The sequence below is a fragment of the Phocoena sinus genome, chromosome 19, assembly GCF_008692025.1.
Source record: "Phocoena sinus isolate mPhoSin1 chromosome 19, mPhoSin1.pri, whole genome shotgun sequence".
In the NCBI taxonomy this organism is placed as follows: domain Eukaryota; kingdom Metazoa; phylum Chordata; class Mammalia; order Artiodactyla; family Phocoenidae; genus Phocoena; species Phocoena sinus.
The window spans coordinates 16,385,804-16,400,616 of record NC_045781.1 but is presented as its reverse complement, the minus strand read 5'-3'; the positions used below and the strand labels follow the sequence as shown (position 1 = coordinate 16,400,616).

Genomic DNA, 14,813 nt, shown 5'->3' with positions numbered 1-14,813 from the left:
CCATTGAAGCCACGTGGGAGTGGGAGGTGAGTGATGATAGATCTTTGGGTTTTTTTTTTTTTTAAGAGAAGCCAGATCTAGGTAACATTTTCCTGATTTTTTAGAAACATGAGCAGCTGTTTGCTTGAACTGCTGTTACCTTACTGCCGATGTTCCACATTTTGGAGCTATGAAATTGGCAGTTTCATACAGATCAACCTGAATAATACAACATTTTACAAAAGGAAGTCTGCAGGGAGCATGAGCTCAAGAGATCTCTGGTAAACCTCACCCTTGGAGTGTTTTTTCCTCTCTGTCCATCCCTTCTTCTTGGCGCTGGCACCCGCTCACCTCCTGGCTGCGATCTGTCTCTCATGGGCATCTCTCCTGACCAAGTTCTGCTGCCAGGAGCCAGCCAACAGCCTCAGGCCTCCAGAACCTCATTGACTTTGGTGACCTCTCTGCCTTCTCTTCAGCTGCCCACCCCCAAGGCCACACCCTGGACTTGCCTCTCTTCAGCTGTCTTCAGTCCTGGTTGCAGCTTGCGTCTCACCGCTACCTCTGATTGCTCTCATTGCTGTTTGCCCTGCAGAACCCTGGCTCTAAGTCAGTGCTGCGGCCCCCTTTTCTGTCGCTATATTAGGCCGCAGAGTGATGGTCTTTAACAAACTTGGTGCTCTTCTGGGCACCACCCATCACTCTTAGCCTTGGTCAGTTCCCTCTTTCAGTCCCTCAACAGCCTGCCTCTCTCTTTGGCCCTGCCCGTGCTTTCTACTTTGCTGAGAATAATGGGGTCAGCAGTCGCAGTCTTGGCTTCCTGTCCCTTCCCTGAAGGCTCTCAAGTCCATGTCCAGGTCTGAGGATGAAGGTCCTTCCATCTCCAACCTCTACCTCCTCCATCTTCAGCTTTCCTCTTTCCACTGGCCCTTTTCTTTTGTTTATAAATATGTATAAGGGTCTTTCATTAAGCAACAACAACAAAAATAAGAAAAAACAACAAACCCAAACCTATATGGCCCCAAGGTCTTATCCGCCCTTTCATCCCGTCTTCTCATCCTAGTGTCTGGTTGACATCGTCTTTGCTTATCCGCTTTCGATCTCCCCTCAGCCGTCTCTGTCTCCTCCCACTGGACTGACCCAGCCCTTGCTCAGCACCCTGGCGATGCCCCAGCCTCAGCCCCAAACATCAGAGGGCACTTGCCAGGTCTTGTTGGTCTGGATCTTACTGCATCGCAAAGGTGGAGTCAGCTCTCCTCCGAAGCAGTCTACTCCTTGGATTTTGGAGGTACCTCATGGTCCTGCTTGTCCTTTTTTTTTTTTTTTTTTTTTTTTTTTTTTGCGGTACGTGGGCCTCTCACTGTTGTGGCCTCTCCCGTTGCGGAGCAGAGGCTCGGGACGCGCAGGCTCAGCGGCCACGGCTCACGGGCCTAGCCGCTCCGCGGCATGTGGGATCCTCCCGGACCGGGGCATGAACCCGTGTCCCCTGCATCGGCAGGCGGACTCTCAACCACTGCGCCACCAGGGAAGCCCCTGGTTGTCCTTCTTCAGCGTATTTTCATTAAAGTGGTGCAAGCTCATATTTAGGAAAAAATCAAGCAGAACTAAAATAATACAAGGTCATAACTTCCCCTCTGGCCCATCCTTCTGTTCTGCTTCCAATAGGCAGCTGACTTTTGCTCCTTGGCATCGTGTTTTCTGGTAACTTAGTCAAATGACAAGGTCAGGTTTTCAAAGTTGATGGACAAGAGTGAAGGTGTGAGGGTGGGTCATTTTTCACTTTAGAAAGATAAGTCTGGCTGCAGTTTGGGGGATGGATTATCGGGGGCCAGGGTAGGATGCTGTGAGGAAGCTGTTGAAACAGCAAGTGGGATGAGAATTGATGACATTGAATCGGGCCAGTGGGTGTGAGGGGAGGGAATGAAGTCCAGAGTAGGGAACAGAGGAACCTGATTCAGAGCTGGAGGTGAGAAAGATAGGGTAGACCTGGATGCTTCCTGAAACCTGGCTATGCGAAAGTGCCGTTTTTTGAGCAGGAACCCAGAGCTCTCTTCTGGACCTGAGGTGGTCTGGGGCCATCTGGGAGGTGGATTAGTGGCTCAGGAGAGGGATCCAGGCTGGGCAGAGTGCCAGGAGCCTCGGCAGGGGTGAGCATTTGGGAGCAGATGGCACTGGGCCAAAGCCACGTGTGGAGACCTGTAGACGTGGTGTGTTTGGCTTTCAAATTCTCAAAACATTTAAGGTAACAATTTATTTCAGTATGGAAAGATTTCATGCACAAATCTAGATTTCTAGCTTTTCTTGAAAAATCAGAATCTTTAGAAGTGCTGGCCCTGCATTCCTCCCCGGTAGCCATCAGTGGAGCTGAGGCGTGGCTGTGACCTCCGGCAGCCATGGCTCTCTTCTGCATTCACCTGGGTGCCCACCAATCACTTTTACATTCCTGCCTGGTTTGAGGGCATCTGAACTGTCTCTGCCTCCCCTGGGGAGACTGAGGCATGGGAGACCCAGGACTGAGCAGGGGAATACTCAGTAGAACTGGGAAGAGAGAAGAACTAGAAAGCCAGGTGCGGGTCATATTCTGGAGACCCGAGAGGAGGAGAGGGCCCCCTTTAGCAAGATCAGAAGAGAAAGTCCATAAATCTGCACCGTTAGGAGATGACAGGATGTGGACTAAGCTTTCTTTCTTGACTGAGGGGAGGGGGAAAATGGGGTGGCTGATGGGGGAGGGAGGTCTTTTTTTAAAGTGGGAGACGCTCAGCCATGGTAAATGTTAAGGAGGAAGATCTGATCTGGTGGGAAGCAGGAAGGAGAGGGTTGAGGGCAGCATGTCCTGAAGCGGCCAGAAGACTTAGGGTCCAGGGGGCAGGTGGGGCCCGTCTCCATGCCCTTTGTGGCATGGGAGAGCTTTGGTGAGTCTGTGAGAGGACCTCTGATGTCTGGGCTGGACACCTGCAATCTCCACGGTCTCCAGGAGGGCTGGCTAGAGAGTTCCCTAAGGCTAGTGCTGGCCTTTGCCCTGGCATTGCTGGTTACCCCTCTCCTTACCACCCCTCCCCTGCCTGCCAAGCACCCCACCCTGGGGTGGTCCCCAAGTCCACTCAGCTATTCCCTGCAGAGCAACTTCGCTGTCTTATTTCCTTTAGACCTTTGCTCAGATATTACCTTGTCACTGGGGCCTTCTCTGACCATCCTCTTTAAAAATCACACGCTCAGGCCTTTTCTTAATCAGCCTTCTTTTCCTCCATAGCACTTGTTTCTACCTGAGATGTGATTTACCTGTTGTCCATCTCTCTCCACTGGAATACATGCTCCTTGAGGGCGGGGTGGGGGGGATTTGTTTGGTGCGTTGCAGAATCTCTGGCACCTAAACTATGCGGGGTGTCAGTGTCCGTGTGTTGACTAAACAAGAGAATAACTTGACCTCATTGTACAGATGAAGGAGGTGTGGCTGGGAGGGTCAGGGACTCTGCCCTGGTTGTGTCTATGTGGTCTTCATTCTTTTTGGTTCATAGACAGCAGAAAGGATTTTCCTTCTGTCCACGAGCAGATCAAGGTGAAGGGGCTTAGATCAACTTTCCAGGTATAAACATGTCATTGTAATTTTGATGGTGTGGACAGTGTCAGTTAGCTCTGACTTACCACGTGCTCTGCTAAACTCTTTGAGTCCTCAGACAACAGCAGCAAACCCTAAGTAGTGGTACCCTTCCTATCCTCATGTTAGCCATTAGTAATGGAGCGAAGGAGGCCTATGGACTTTCCTTGCGCAAGATCACGTGGCTGGGCAGCATTAGGACTGGGAGTCAGATGCGTGTCCATTCAAGTCCACAGACCTGGTGCTGATCGCTGCTCTTTCCTGCCTCCTCTTCCACAGGGATTTGCATCAAGTGTGGGCTTGGCATCTATGGAGCGAGGCAGGCGTGCCAGGCAATGGGGAGCTTGTATCACACCGATTGCTTCACCTGCAACTCCTGTGGTAGGTAACCTCTCCCCTGTCCCTCTTGCACTGTGGATCCCCTTGCACCTAAGTCTCAGGCGGATGGACCACCCAGCTCTGGCCCAGGCTGGAGTGTGGAGGAGGCTGAGTTGCGGCCCCTTTTCACCTGGCCTAGTCTGCTTGAGAGGCCCAGGCTCCTGGGGAGATCTGCTGGGCCCTGGGGAGGGAGGCGTGAGACCAGGGAGGAGGCTTTTGCTGGCCACAGGGAAAGGCTGCCCTTCTAGCCCTTGGCTTTGGAACCTCTGTCCTGGGCAGGGTACTGATGTCTCTCGGTTGCCTGGGTGGGGCTTGTGGAGCCAGAGATGTGCCTTCTGCCTGCCTGGATATGAGGCTAATATTTTTTTCCCTGCAATATATTTTTTGTCCTAATTTACACACTGTATAAAATATAAATGTTATAATTTAACCTAGACAAAGTTATAAAAAGAAAAAAGTAACTATCATCCAACCAACCTAATAAGTCTGCACTCTTCTTTACCTTCTTACTGTTCTTTCATGCTCTGCCCTGAGAAGACATCTTTTATTTATATACACAAAACATTTTAATATAAAACATTTTATTTTATAAAAGTGTAATATGACTTTGTTACAAAGCAGAAACTAACACACCAGTGTAAAGTAATTATACTCCAATAAAGATGTTAAAAGAAAAAAACGTCTGATATGTACACAGTGTTAAGTCACATAATCCTCAGGAGCTATTTTTGCAATAGCAAAAAGCCGCTTGTCTTTCTACCCGGGTCTTGTTGCCCAGGGGCAGCCGCTTAGTATTTTTTAGCAACTTCGTCTAGTAGGCACCTCCATGTTCTAATAGCATACACTGCTGTTTCTTGATTATCAGTTTTGGAAATGATTTACTTAATGTTTGCTGTGGTAGGTGAGGAGTAGGTTCTTAGGCTGACTGTTCCCCCGTCTCTCCTTCCGTCTTCTCAGTGTAGTCATCATAAGTTGTGATGAAGTCAATAAACCAGGTTTATATTACTATAATATGACTATGTAAATATTATTCACTGCAAAACCAAGAATTATACTGGGGTTATATCTCCTTTTTTCTGTAGTCATTTACTTTGCCTGGAGTTTTCTTCTTTAACCTTTTTTTCTCCTTGCATTGTTTTGACTTACCATATCCTTCAGTTTCCTCTCCCCACTCCAGTTGCCCCATTTTAGTAGGCATTCTTTTGAGTTCCCCCTTAGAGCCCCTGGCCTCTCCTTAGTCTGAGCCAGTTGCTCTCTGGACCCCTGTGGAGTGTTCATTCTGTGCCTTCCCATGTATGTTGGTTGGATTGAATCCACTGTCGCCTAGAAGCTTTCAGCTGCAGATCACAGAAAAGCTGCTGAGGAGGCTTAAACTCTAAGAATATTTCTTGACTCATTGAACTGGGAGCCCAGAGATAGGGCTGGCTTCAGACTGGGATTGATCTAGTGGCTTAGGCCCTATGAATATCTTGGCTGTGTTTCCCTTGGGTTTGGTTTTATCCTTAGGGCGACTTCTCTTATGGCAGTGAAATGTCTGAGGCAGCTTGAGACTTCCATTGGGACACCACTGGTCTGGAGGAAGAGGGGCCATTTCTTCTGGTCATGTTTTTGGGGTGGGGAAACTTCTTTTCCAGAAAACATCTAGCCAACATCTTCCTGTATATCATTGGCCAGATCATCTCACACATCCATTCCTGAACCAAGCCCCCTGTGGCTGGGGGGAGTGCTGTGATTTGATTGACTTACTTGCCTGAGTCTCTGAACCATTATAAGGGAAGAAGATGGGCTTGGTTTATTTATTTATACTAACCAAGCCCATCCGTGGATAGGGGAGTGGATTCAGGTTTCCCTTAAACACACCAGGCTCTCTGAGGTAAGGTTGGTTACTGAACAGAACTTGGAGAAGTAGGGAGGAATGGAAGCTGTGAAACAACCTAAACTGTCCAGCGTTTTGCTGTAGTTGTCTCAGCAGGGCAATGTGGGAGGTAAGTTTTCTGAATTCTTTTGTGTCTAAAATGCCTTTATTCAACTCTCACAATTTGTAGTTTGACTGGGAATAGATTTTCAAATTGGAAATAATGTTCACTAAGCGTTTTGAAGTCATAGATTTATCTTCCAGAAGCCGTGGTCACTGCTCAATTCTGATGCCATTCTGATTCTCATTTTTGTGTGTGTGATCTGTTTTTTTCCTTTTGGGAGATCTCAGGAAGAGGGCTATCATGGAGCAAATCCTGTAATAGCCTCTGGAAAGGGCTGTGAACCGCACAGTTGCAGGGGTCGCCACTGAACATAGATGCAACGGGAATGGTGCTCCTGAAATTGTGCATTGCATACTTTCTGTTTGGTGTAGGCTTTGTGCCATTGCTTATGCTCATACACACAGAGAGCCCTGTGCCATTGGTTATACTGCAAACACACACAGAGCCCCATTAGACTGGAGACTTGCCCTTCGGTTCTGGGAATTTTTCTTGTATTCTTATTTATTCCCTTCCTCTTTCCACTGGTACTGAGTTCAGCAGTGTATGAATCAGGATGATATATTATGACCAAGTTGAGCTTACCTGAAGAGTACTAGTGGAGTCACGATAGAAAATTCGTTACTGTAACTCACCTCATTAACAAACTAAAGAAGAAAAACTCTATAATCATCTCAATAGGAGTAGAACAAGCAGTCAGTAAAATCTGACATTCAGATTTTAGCAGACTGGAAATAAAAAGGAACTTTCTCAACCCGATAAAAGTTGGTTACTAAACATCTATGCAAACATCATACTCAGTGGTGAAATATAAGAAAAATGGACCTTTAAAAGAGGAAAGGACAATGACGCCTGCCATCATGTGTTCTATTCAGCATTGTACTGGAGGTCCTAGTCATTGCAGTAAGACAAGAAAAATAAATATAGCATAATCATGTAAATATTCATATACTGTTGAACATGGGTATATAAAATAGTGTTGAGATGTCAGTTTTTTCCAAATTGATCTATAATGCATTGCAATTCCAGTTAAGCAGGTTTTTATGAATTTGACAAGCTAATTCTAAAATTTAAATGGAAGAGCAAAAGGCTAAGAATAATCGAGATGATCTTGAAGAAGAGTAGGTCGGGCAAACTTCCACTACCAGGTGTCAATACATATTGTATAGTTACATTAATTAATTTCATGTGGTACTGGGGCAAGGATAGACAAATAGACCAATGGACCAGAGTGGAGAGTTTAGAAACAGACCCATGTCTGTGTGAAAACTTGATGGGTGATAGAGACAGTGTTGCAGATGGTTCTGGGAAAAGTGGTTATCCATACAAAATAATGAAATTAAATCCAGGTGTATCAAAGACCTAAATGGGTAAAGAAAAACTTGACAATTTTAGAAATAAGTATAGAAACATATCTTTACCAGTCTTCTGGTTAAGAAAAAATTTTTTTTCACACAAAAACTGCCAAACTTAAAAGAGGGGATTGACACATTTGGCTACATTTGAATTAAAAACCTCTATTCGTTAAAAGACACTGTGAAGCACATGGGAAAACAAACCTTATACTGTCACAAACATAACTGCCAACGATCATTTTTGTTTGTTTACAGCATTCCTTTTTTTTATTTTATTGTTTTAATTTTTGTTTTTATTGGGCTATAGGGGATGGGTTGGGAAATATCTCTGCAAGTTATGCCCTACTAGGGAAATGTCCATTCTCATTTTCCTGGGATAGCTTTCGGAGCTTTTTCTTTTTTTTTTTTTTGCAGTACGCGGGCCTCTCACTGTTGTGGCCTCTCCCGTTGCGGAGCACAGGCTCCGGACGCGCAGGCTCAGCGGCCATGGCTCACGGGCCCAGCCGCTCCGCGGCATGTGGGATCTTCCCGGACCGGGGCACGAACCCGTGTCGCCTGCATCGGCAGGCGGACTCTCAACCACTGCGCCACCAGGGAAGCCCACCCTAGGGGATGTTTGAAAAGTTTATTTTATTTATTTATTTGGCCGCTCTGTGTGGCATGTGGGATCTTAGTTCCCCAGCCAGGGATCGCACCTGTGCCCCCTGCAGTGGGAGTACGGAGTCTTAACCACTGGATCACCAGGGAAGTCCCTGAAAACTTTTTATTAAGGAAAAAGTCGAACAGGGGCAAATATATTTTTTCTTTTATGAGTATTCTTATTACTTATGGACTTGTATTCATGTAATGTATTGCAATACCATCATTATTCTTTTTGATGCTCAGATTGCCAGAGGAAGTCCCTTCCAGTTGACTCCTGTGCCCTTTTGACATGTCCCCATTGTTCTTTGAGTACTTCTTTACTCTGGCACAAGATATATTCGGTTTACCTTTGTTTTTGTTTTTAATTTAGTACAATTTATATATAGTACAGCAAACAGATCTTAAGTATATAGTTCAAAGATTTTGGATAAATGTGTACATTTATATTACTCACACCCCTAACAAGGTTATAGAAAATTTTAAACACCCGAGAAACTTCCATCTTCCCTTTTTTTCAGTTAATCCCCATATGTTCTCCCATCACATCCACTCGACCAGTGTTCTGATTTCTACCATCATAGATTAGTTTTGTCTGTTCTAGAACTTAGTATAAATGCAGCCATAATAGTATGTACTATTTTCTTTCTCTTTTTAAAAAATAATTAATTAATTAATTTATTTATTTTGGCTGTGTTGGGTCTTCGTTGCTGCGCGTGGGCTTTCTCTAGTTGCAGCGAGCAGGGGCTACTCTTCGTTGCGATGCGAGCTTCTCATTGCGGTGGCTTCTCTTGTTGCGGAGCAGGGGCTTTAGGCACGCAGGCTTCAGTAGTTGTGGCACACGGGCTTAGTTGCTCTGCAGCATGTGGGATCTTCCCGGACCAGCGCTTGAACCCGTGTCCCGTGCATTTGCGGCGGATTCTCAACCACTGCGCCACAGGGGAAGCCCCGCCTTTTTTTTTTTTTTTTTTTTGATCTATGTTGTTACATGTATCAGTAGCTGAATAGCATTTTTATTGTATGAATATACCACAGTTTGTTTATCCATTTATCTGTTGATAGATACTAGGTTGTGCTATGAACATTCTTGTACAGGTCATTTGTGGACAAATGTTTTCATTTCTCTTGGGTAAATTCCAAGGAATGGAATTTCTGGGTCATAGGCTAAGTGTACGTTTAACTTCATAAGAGACTGCCAAACTATTTTCCAAAGGGGCTGTATCATTTTATACTCCCACTAGAAATGTAAGAGAGTTGGTTTATTCTACGTATTTGCCAACAACTGGTGTTTTAATCTTTTTAATTTTAGCCGTTCTAATGGGTTTGAAGTAGTATCTCACTGTGGTTTTAATTTGTATTTCCCTGATAACTAATGAGGTTTGAGCATCTTTTCTTCTGTTTCTTGGCCATTTATATCTTCTTTTTGTGAAGTCTGTTCAAGTCTTCTGCCCATTTTTTAAAAAATAATTTTTAATTTATTTCTTACTCCCTTTTTTAAAAATTTTTATTTAAAAAAATTTTTGTCCTTGCCATGCAGCACGTGGGATCTTAGTTCCCTGACCAGGGATTGAACCTGCAGGCCCTGCACTGAAAGTGCGGAGTCTCAACCACTGGACTACCTGGGAAGTCCCTCTTTTGCCCAGTTTTTAAATTGGGAGTTGTCTTTTATTATTTAGTTATAGGAATATATATGGTAAAAGTTCTTTTCAGATGTTTTGTGAATATTTTCTTCCGTTTTTTTTTTTTGTTTTACGGTTATTATTTTTGTGACTTAAAATGTTTTGTCCCCTGTTAAGTCGTGAAGATAGTCTCCTTTGTTTTTTTCTAGAAGCTTTAGGTTTCTCATGTTTAGGCTGATAACCATTTCATGTTAATTTTTATGTGTGGTAAGAGGGAAGGAATTGAGTCTTATTCTTTTTTCCATATGAATATATAGTTGTTCCAGCACCATGTGCTGAAAAGACTTTGCTTTCCCACTTGTATGTTTGTTGAAATATTTATGGGTCTATTTTTGCCCTCCATTCTGTTCCACTGATCTTTTTGTCTTTCCTGACCACAATGTTACATTGTCTTGATTTCTGTAAGTCTTAAAATAGGGAGTGTAAGTTTTCTAGTTTTGTTGATCTTTTCCAAGATTATTTTGGCTATTCTAGGTTCTTTGTATTTCTATATAAATTTAAAAATTGGCACATCAGTTTCCACACAAAAAAAATAGAGTGCTGAGAACTTGATTGGGCGGCATTGAATATGTAGATCAATTTGGGGAGAATTGATATGAGAACGTCTGAAGCCATGAAGATGGTTGTCGGAACTGTGCAGGGTCCAAGATTTTTCCCTACGTGCAAGCTGACTAGTTAGTCTGCCCGTGTTTCACGGGTGCTGGCTGAAGACATGACCTTCCTGGGACAGATACAGCACTGCAGGCAGCGTGAGCTTCATGTACACATCGGTTCTGTGTGCCCTCCTTGGTCCCACAGTGGTGACGTGGATGCCAGCTGTGTACTGCACACGCGGTGGGTCTCTATGCTATGGCTGAGGAACCCAGAGCATAGGGAACCCCAGGATTTTATAATGGGCTGCCAGCAAAGCTGTGTGACTCTTATCCCAGAGAAGCACATTATCTCTATTTATACTGAACAGCAAACCAACCTGCGTTCTGCTTCAGAGGGAGATGCTATCTCTGTCTTCTAAGCAGTTTGCTCCACAGACGTCCTTGGAAAGATAATTCAGAATGAAAGCTGCAAGCCATTTGAAAGATGTGCAGAAATGGAAGGGATCCAATGGAGAACTGTCTTCCAGCAGTGGTATATCTCTCTATTTATGTAGCTCTTTTAAAATTTCTCTCAGCAAAGTTTGGTTTTGCTGAGTAAAGTCAGACACATCTTTCATTAAATTTATCCCTTAGTATTTTATGGGTTTTTTGGGATGCTGTTATAAATGCATTTTAAAAATTGTAAGTTGAGGAGACTTCCCTGGTGGCGCGGTGGTTAAGACTCCGCGCTCCCAATGCAGGGGGCTCGGTTTGATCCCTGCCCAGGGAACTAGATCCCACGTGCATGCTGCAACTAAGAGTTCACATGCCACAACTAAGGAGAACGCATGCTGCAAGTAAGGAGCTGGTGAGCCGCAACTAAGCAGCCTGCGAGCTGCAACTAAAGGAGCCCGCCTCCTGCAGCTAAGACCTGGCACAACTAAATAAATAAATAGATACTAAAAAAAAAAAAAAGGAATACTGAAGGTGCTAGTAAAATGTATTCAAAATAATAAAAATAAGAATTGTAAGTTTATTTTCCAGTTACTTGTTGCTAGAATATAAAAATATTTTTGGTTTTCATATATTGACCACCTACTCTACAGCTTTGCTAAACCTACTTATTAGTTCTAGCAGTTTTTTCATAGATTTCTTGTGATTTTCTGTATAACACAATCACATCATTTGTGTTTATAGTTTTTCCTTTCTCACCTGTCTTATTGCACTGTGTAGCACATCTAGTATACTGTTGAATCCTAAGGGGAAAAGCATTTACTATTTCACTATTACGTCTGATGTGAGCTGTGGGGCTTTCATAGGTGCCCTTCATCAGGTGGGGGAGGTTCCCTCTTGCCCCTGGTTAGGTGTTGTCATCTCCTGACTCTAATGGGAATGCCTCTCATAGGTCTGCTGGGGCTGTGGTGTTGACAAGGATGCCTTTTTCTTTGAAAGCCTTTGTTCAATTTGTTTAAAAAAAACCCACATCACTCATTTCTCCCATCCCCAACCCCCTGTGTCTTGCAGCCACCAAATTCTCTGTATCTATGAACTTTTTTTTTTTTTTAAAGATTCCACATATAAGAGAGATCATATGGCATTTGTGTTTCTTTGTCTGACTTATTTCACTTAGCATAATGCCTTCAAGGTCCATCAATGTTGTTGCAAATGCCAAGATTTAATTTTCATTCTTTTTATGGCTGAATCATATTCGTGTGTGTGTGTGTGTGTGTGTGTAATTTTTTTATCCATTCATCCATCAATGGACGCTTAGATTGTTTCCATCTCTTCGTTATTGTAAATAATGATGCAATGAGCATAGAGGTGCAGATATCTTTGTGAATTAGTATTTTTGTTTTCTTTAGATAAATACCCAGAAAGGGAATTGCTGGGTCATATGTTAGTTCTATTTTTAATTTTTTGAGGAACCTCCATACTGTTTTCCACAGAGGTTGCACCAATTTACATTCCCACCAACAGTGAACGAGGGTTCCCTTTTCTCTAAATCCTAACCAACACTTGTTATGTCTTGTCTTACTGATAATAGCCATTCTAACAGATGTGAGGTCCTTTGTTGTTAATTAATCGACCATATATGTGTGGGTTTATTTCTGGGCTTGCTCTTCTGATCCATTGATGAATGTGTCTATTTTTATGCCAACAGCATACTTTTTAATTACTGTAGCTTTGTAATACAGTTTGAAATCATGAAGCATGATGCCTCCAGTTCTGTTCTTCTTTCTCAAGATTGCTTTGGCTTTTTAGGGTCTTTTGTGGTTCCATGTAAGTTTTAGGATTATTTGTTCTAAAAATACCATTGGAATTTTTTTTTCACATCTTTATTGGAGTATAATTGCTTTACAATGTTGTGTTAGTTTCTGCTGTATAAGAAAGTGAATCAACTATATGCATATGTATATCCCCATATCCCCTCCCTCTTGCGTCTCCCTCCCACCCTCCTTATCCCACCCCTCTAGGTGGTCACGAAGCACCGAGCTGATCTCCCTGTGCTATGAGGCTGCTTCCCACTAGCTGTTTTACATTGGGTAGTGTATATATGTCAGTGCTCCTCTCTCACTTCATCCCAGCTTACTCTTCCTCCTCCCTGTGTCCTCAAGTCCATTCTCTACGTCTGTGTCTATTCCTGTCCTGCCCCTAGGTTCATGAGAACTTTTTTTTTTTAGATTCCATATATAGTTGTTAGCATATGGTATTTGTTTTTCTCTTTCTGACTTACTTCACTCTGTATGACAGACTCTAGGTGCATCCATCTCACTGCAAATAACTCAATTTCATTTCTTTTTATGGCTGAGTAATATTCCATTGTATATATGTGCCACATCTTCTTTATCCATTCATCCGATGATGGACACTTAGGGTGCTTCAATGTCTTGGCTATTGTAAATGGTGCTGCAATGAACCTTGTGGTACATGACTTATTTTGAGTTATGGTTTTCTCAGGGTATATGCCCAGTAGTGGGATTGATGGGTCATATGGTAGTTCTGTTTTAGTTTAGTTTTCCTTTTTTTAAAAATATTTATTTATTTATTTTTGGCCACGTCGGGTCTTGTTGCTGCCCGCAGGCTCTCTCTAGTTGCAGTGAGTGGGGACTACTCTTTGTTGTGGTGTGAGGACTTCTCATTGCCGTGGCTTTTCTTGTTGTGGAGCACGGGCTTTAGGTGCCCGGGCTTCAGTAGTTGTGGCTCACAGGCTCTAGGTGCGTGGGCTTCAGTAGTTGTGGCACATGGACTTAGGTGCCCTGCGGCATGTGGGATCTTCCCAGACCAGGGCTCGAACCCATGTTCCCTGCATTGGCAGGCGGATTCTTAACCACTGCGCCACCAGGGAAGTCCCCTGTTTTTAGTTTGTTAAGGAACCTCCATACTGTTCTCCGTAGTGGCTGTATCAATTTACATTCCCACCAACAGTAAAACCATTGGAATTTTGATAGGGATTGTGTTGAATCTGTAGATTGCTTTGGGTAGTGTGGACATTCTAACAATACTGATTCTTGCAGTCCATAAGCATAGAATATCTTTGCACTTATTTGTGTCTTCTTCAGTTTCTTTCTTTAATGTCTTTTGGTTTTCAATATACAAGTCTTTCACCTCCTTGGTTAAATTTATTCCTAGGTATTTTATTCTTTTTGATGCAATTGTAAATAGACTTTTCTTATTTTCTCTTTCTGATAGTTCATTTTTAGTTAAAGAAGCAGCAGATTTTTGTGTATTGATTTTGTATTCTGCAACTTTACTGAATTCATTTGTTTAACAGTTTTTGATAGTCTTTAGGGTTTTCTCTCTCTCTCTCTATATATATATATATTTTTTTTTTTCTTCTCTATATATTATGTCATCTGCAAATAGTGACAGTTTTACTTCTTCCTTTCTAATTTGGATGCCTTTTATTTCCTTTTCTTGCCTAATTGCTCTGGCTAGGACTTCCAATACTATGTTGAATGAAAGTGGTGAGAGTGGACATCCTTGTCTTTTTCCTGATCCTAGAGGAAAAGCTTTTAGCTTTTCACCATTGTTTATGATATCAGCTGTGGGCTTGTCATATATGGCCTTTATTATGTTGAGGTACGTTCTCTCTATACCCGCTTTGTTGAGAGTTTTTATTATGAAAGTATGTTGAATTTCATTAAATGCTTTTTCTTTCTGTGTCTATTGAGATGATCATAGGATTTTTATCCTTCATTTTGTTAATGTGATGTATCACACTGACTGATTTGCCAACATTGAACTATCCTGGCATCCTTGGAATAAAGGATACCTTTTTTTATATTGGGCTCCTTCACCTGGTGAGAGTTGTACTTTAATGTTTCTAGATTAAGAAGTTCATTCTTGGGCTTCCCTGGTGGCGCAGTGGTTAAGAACCTGCCTGCTAATGCAGGGGACACGGGTTCGAGCCCTGGTCCGGGAAGATCCCACATGCCGCAGAGCAACTAAGCCCGTGAGCCATGACTACTGAGGCCCATGCTCTTAGAGCCTGTGCTCCGCAACAAGAGAAGCCACTGCAATGAGAGAGGCCCATGCACCACAACGAAGAGTAGCGCCTGCTCTCCACCACTAGAGAAAGCCTGCGCGCAGCAACGAAGACCCAACGCAGCCAAAAATAAAAGAAAGAAAAAGAAATTCATTCT

At 43.2% G+C, this 14,813-nt stretch overlaps 1 protein-coding gene across 2 annotated transcripts in view; it reads left to right on the top strand.

Moving 5' to 3' along the window:
- WTIP (WT1 interacting protein) overlaps window positions 1–14,813 on the top strand; it is a 30,465-nt gene that overhangs the window by 2,214 nt on the left and 13,438 nt on the right. For both annotated transcript variants that reach the window (XM_032613474.1, XM_032613475.1), the window contains exon 2: window positions 3,851–3,952. In XM_032613474.1, the coding sequence (XP_032469365.1) occupies window positions 3,851–3,952 (102 nt within the window). The remainder of the gene's footprint in view (window positions 1–3,850; window positions 3,953–14,813) is intronic.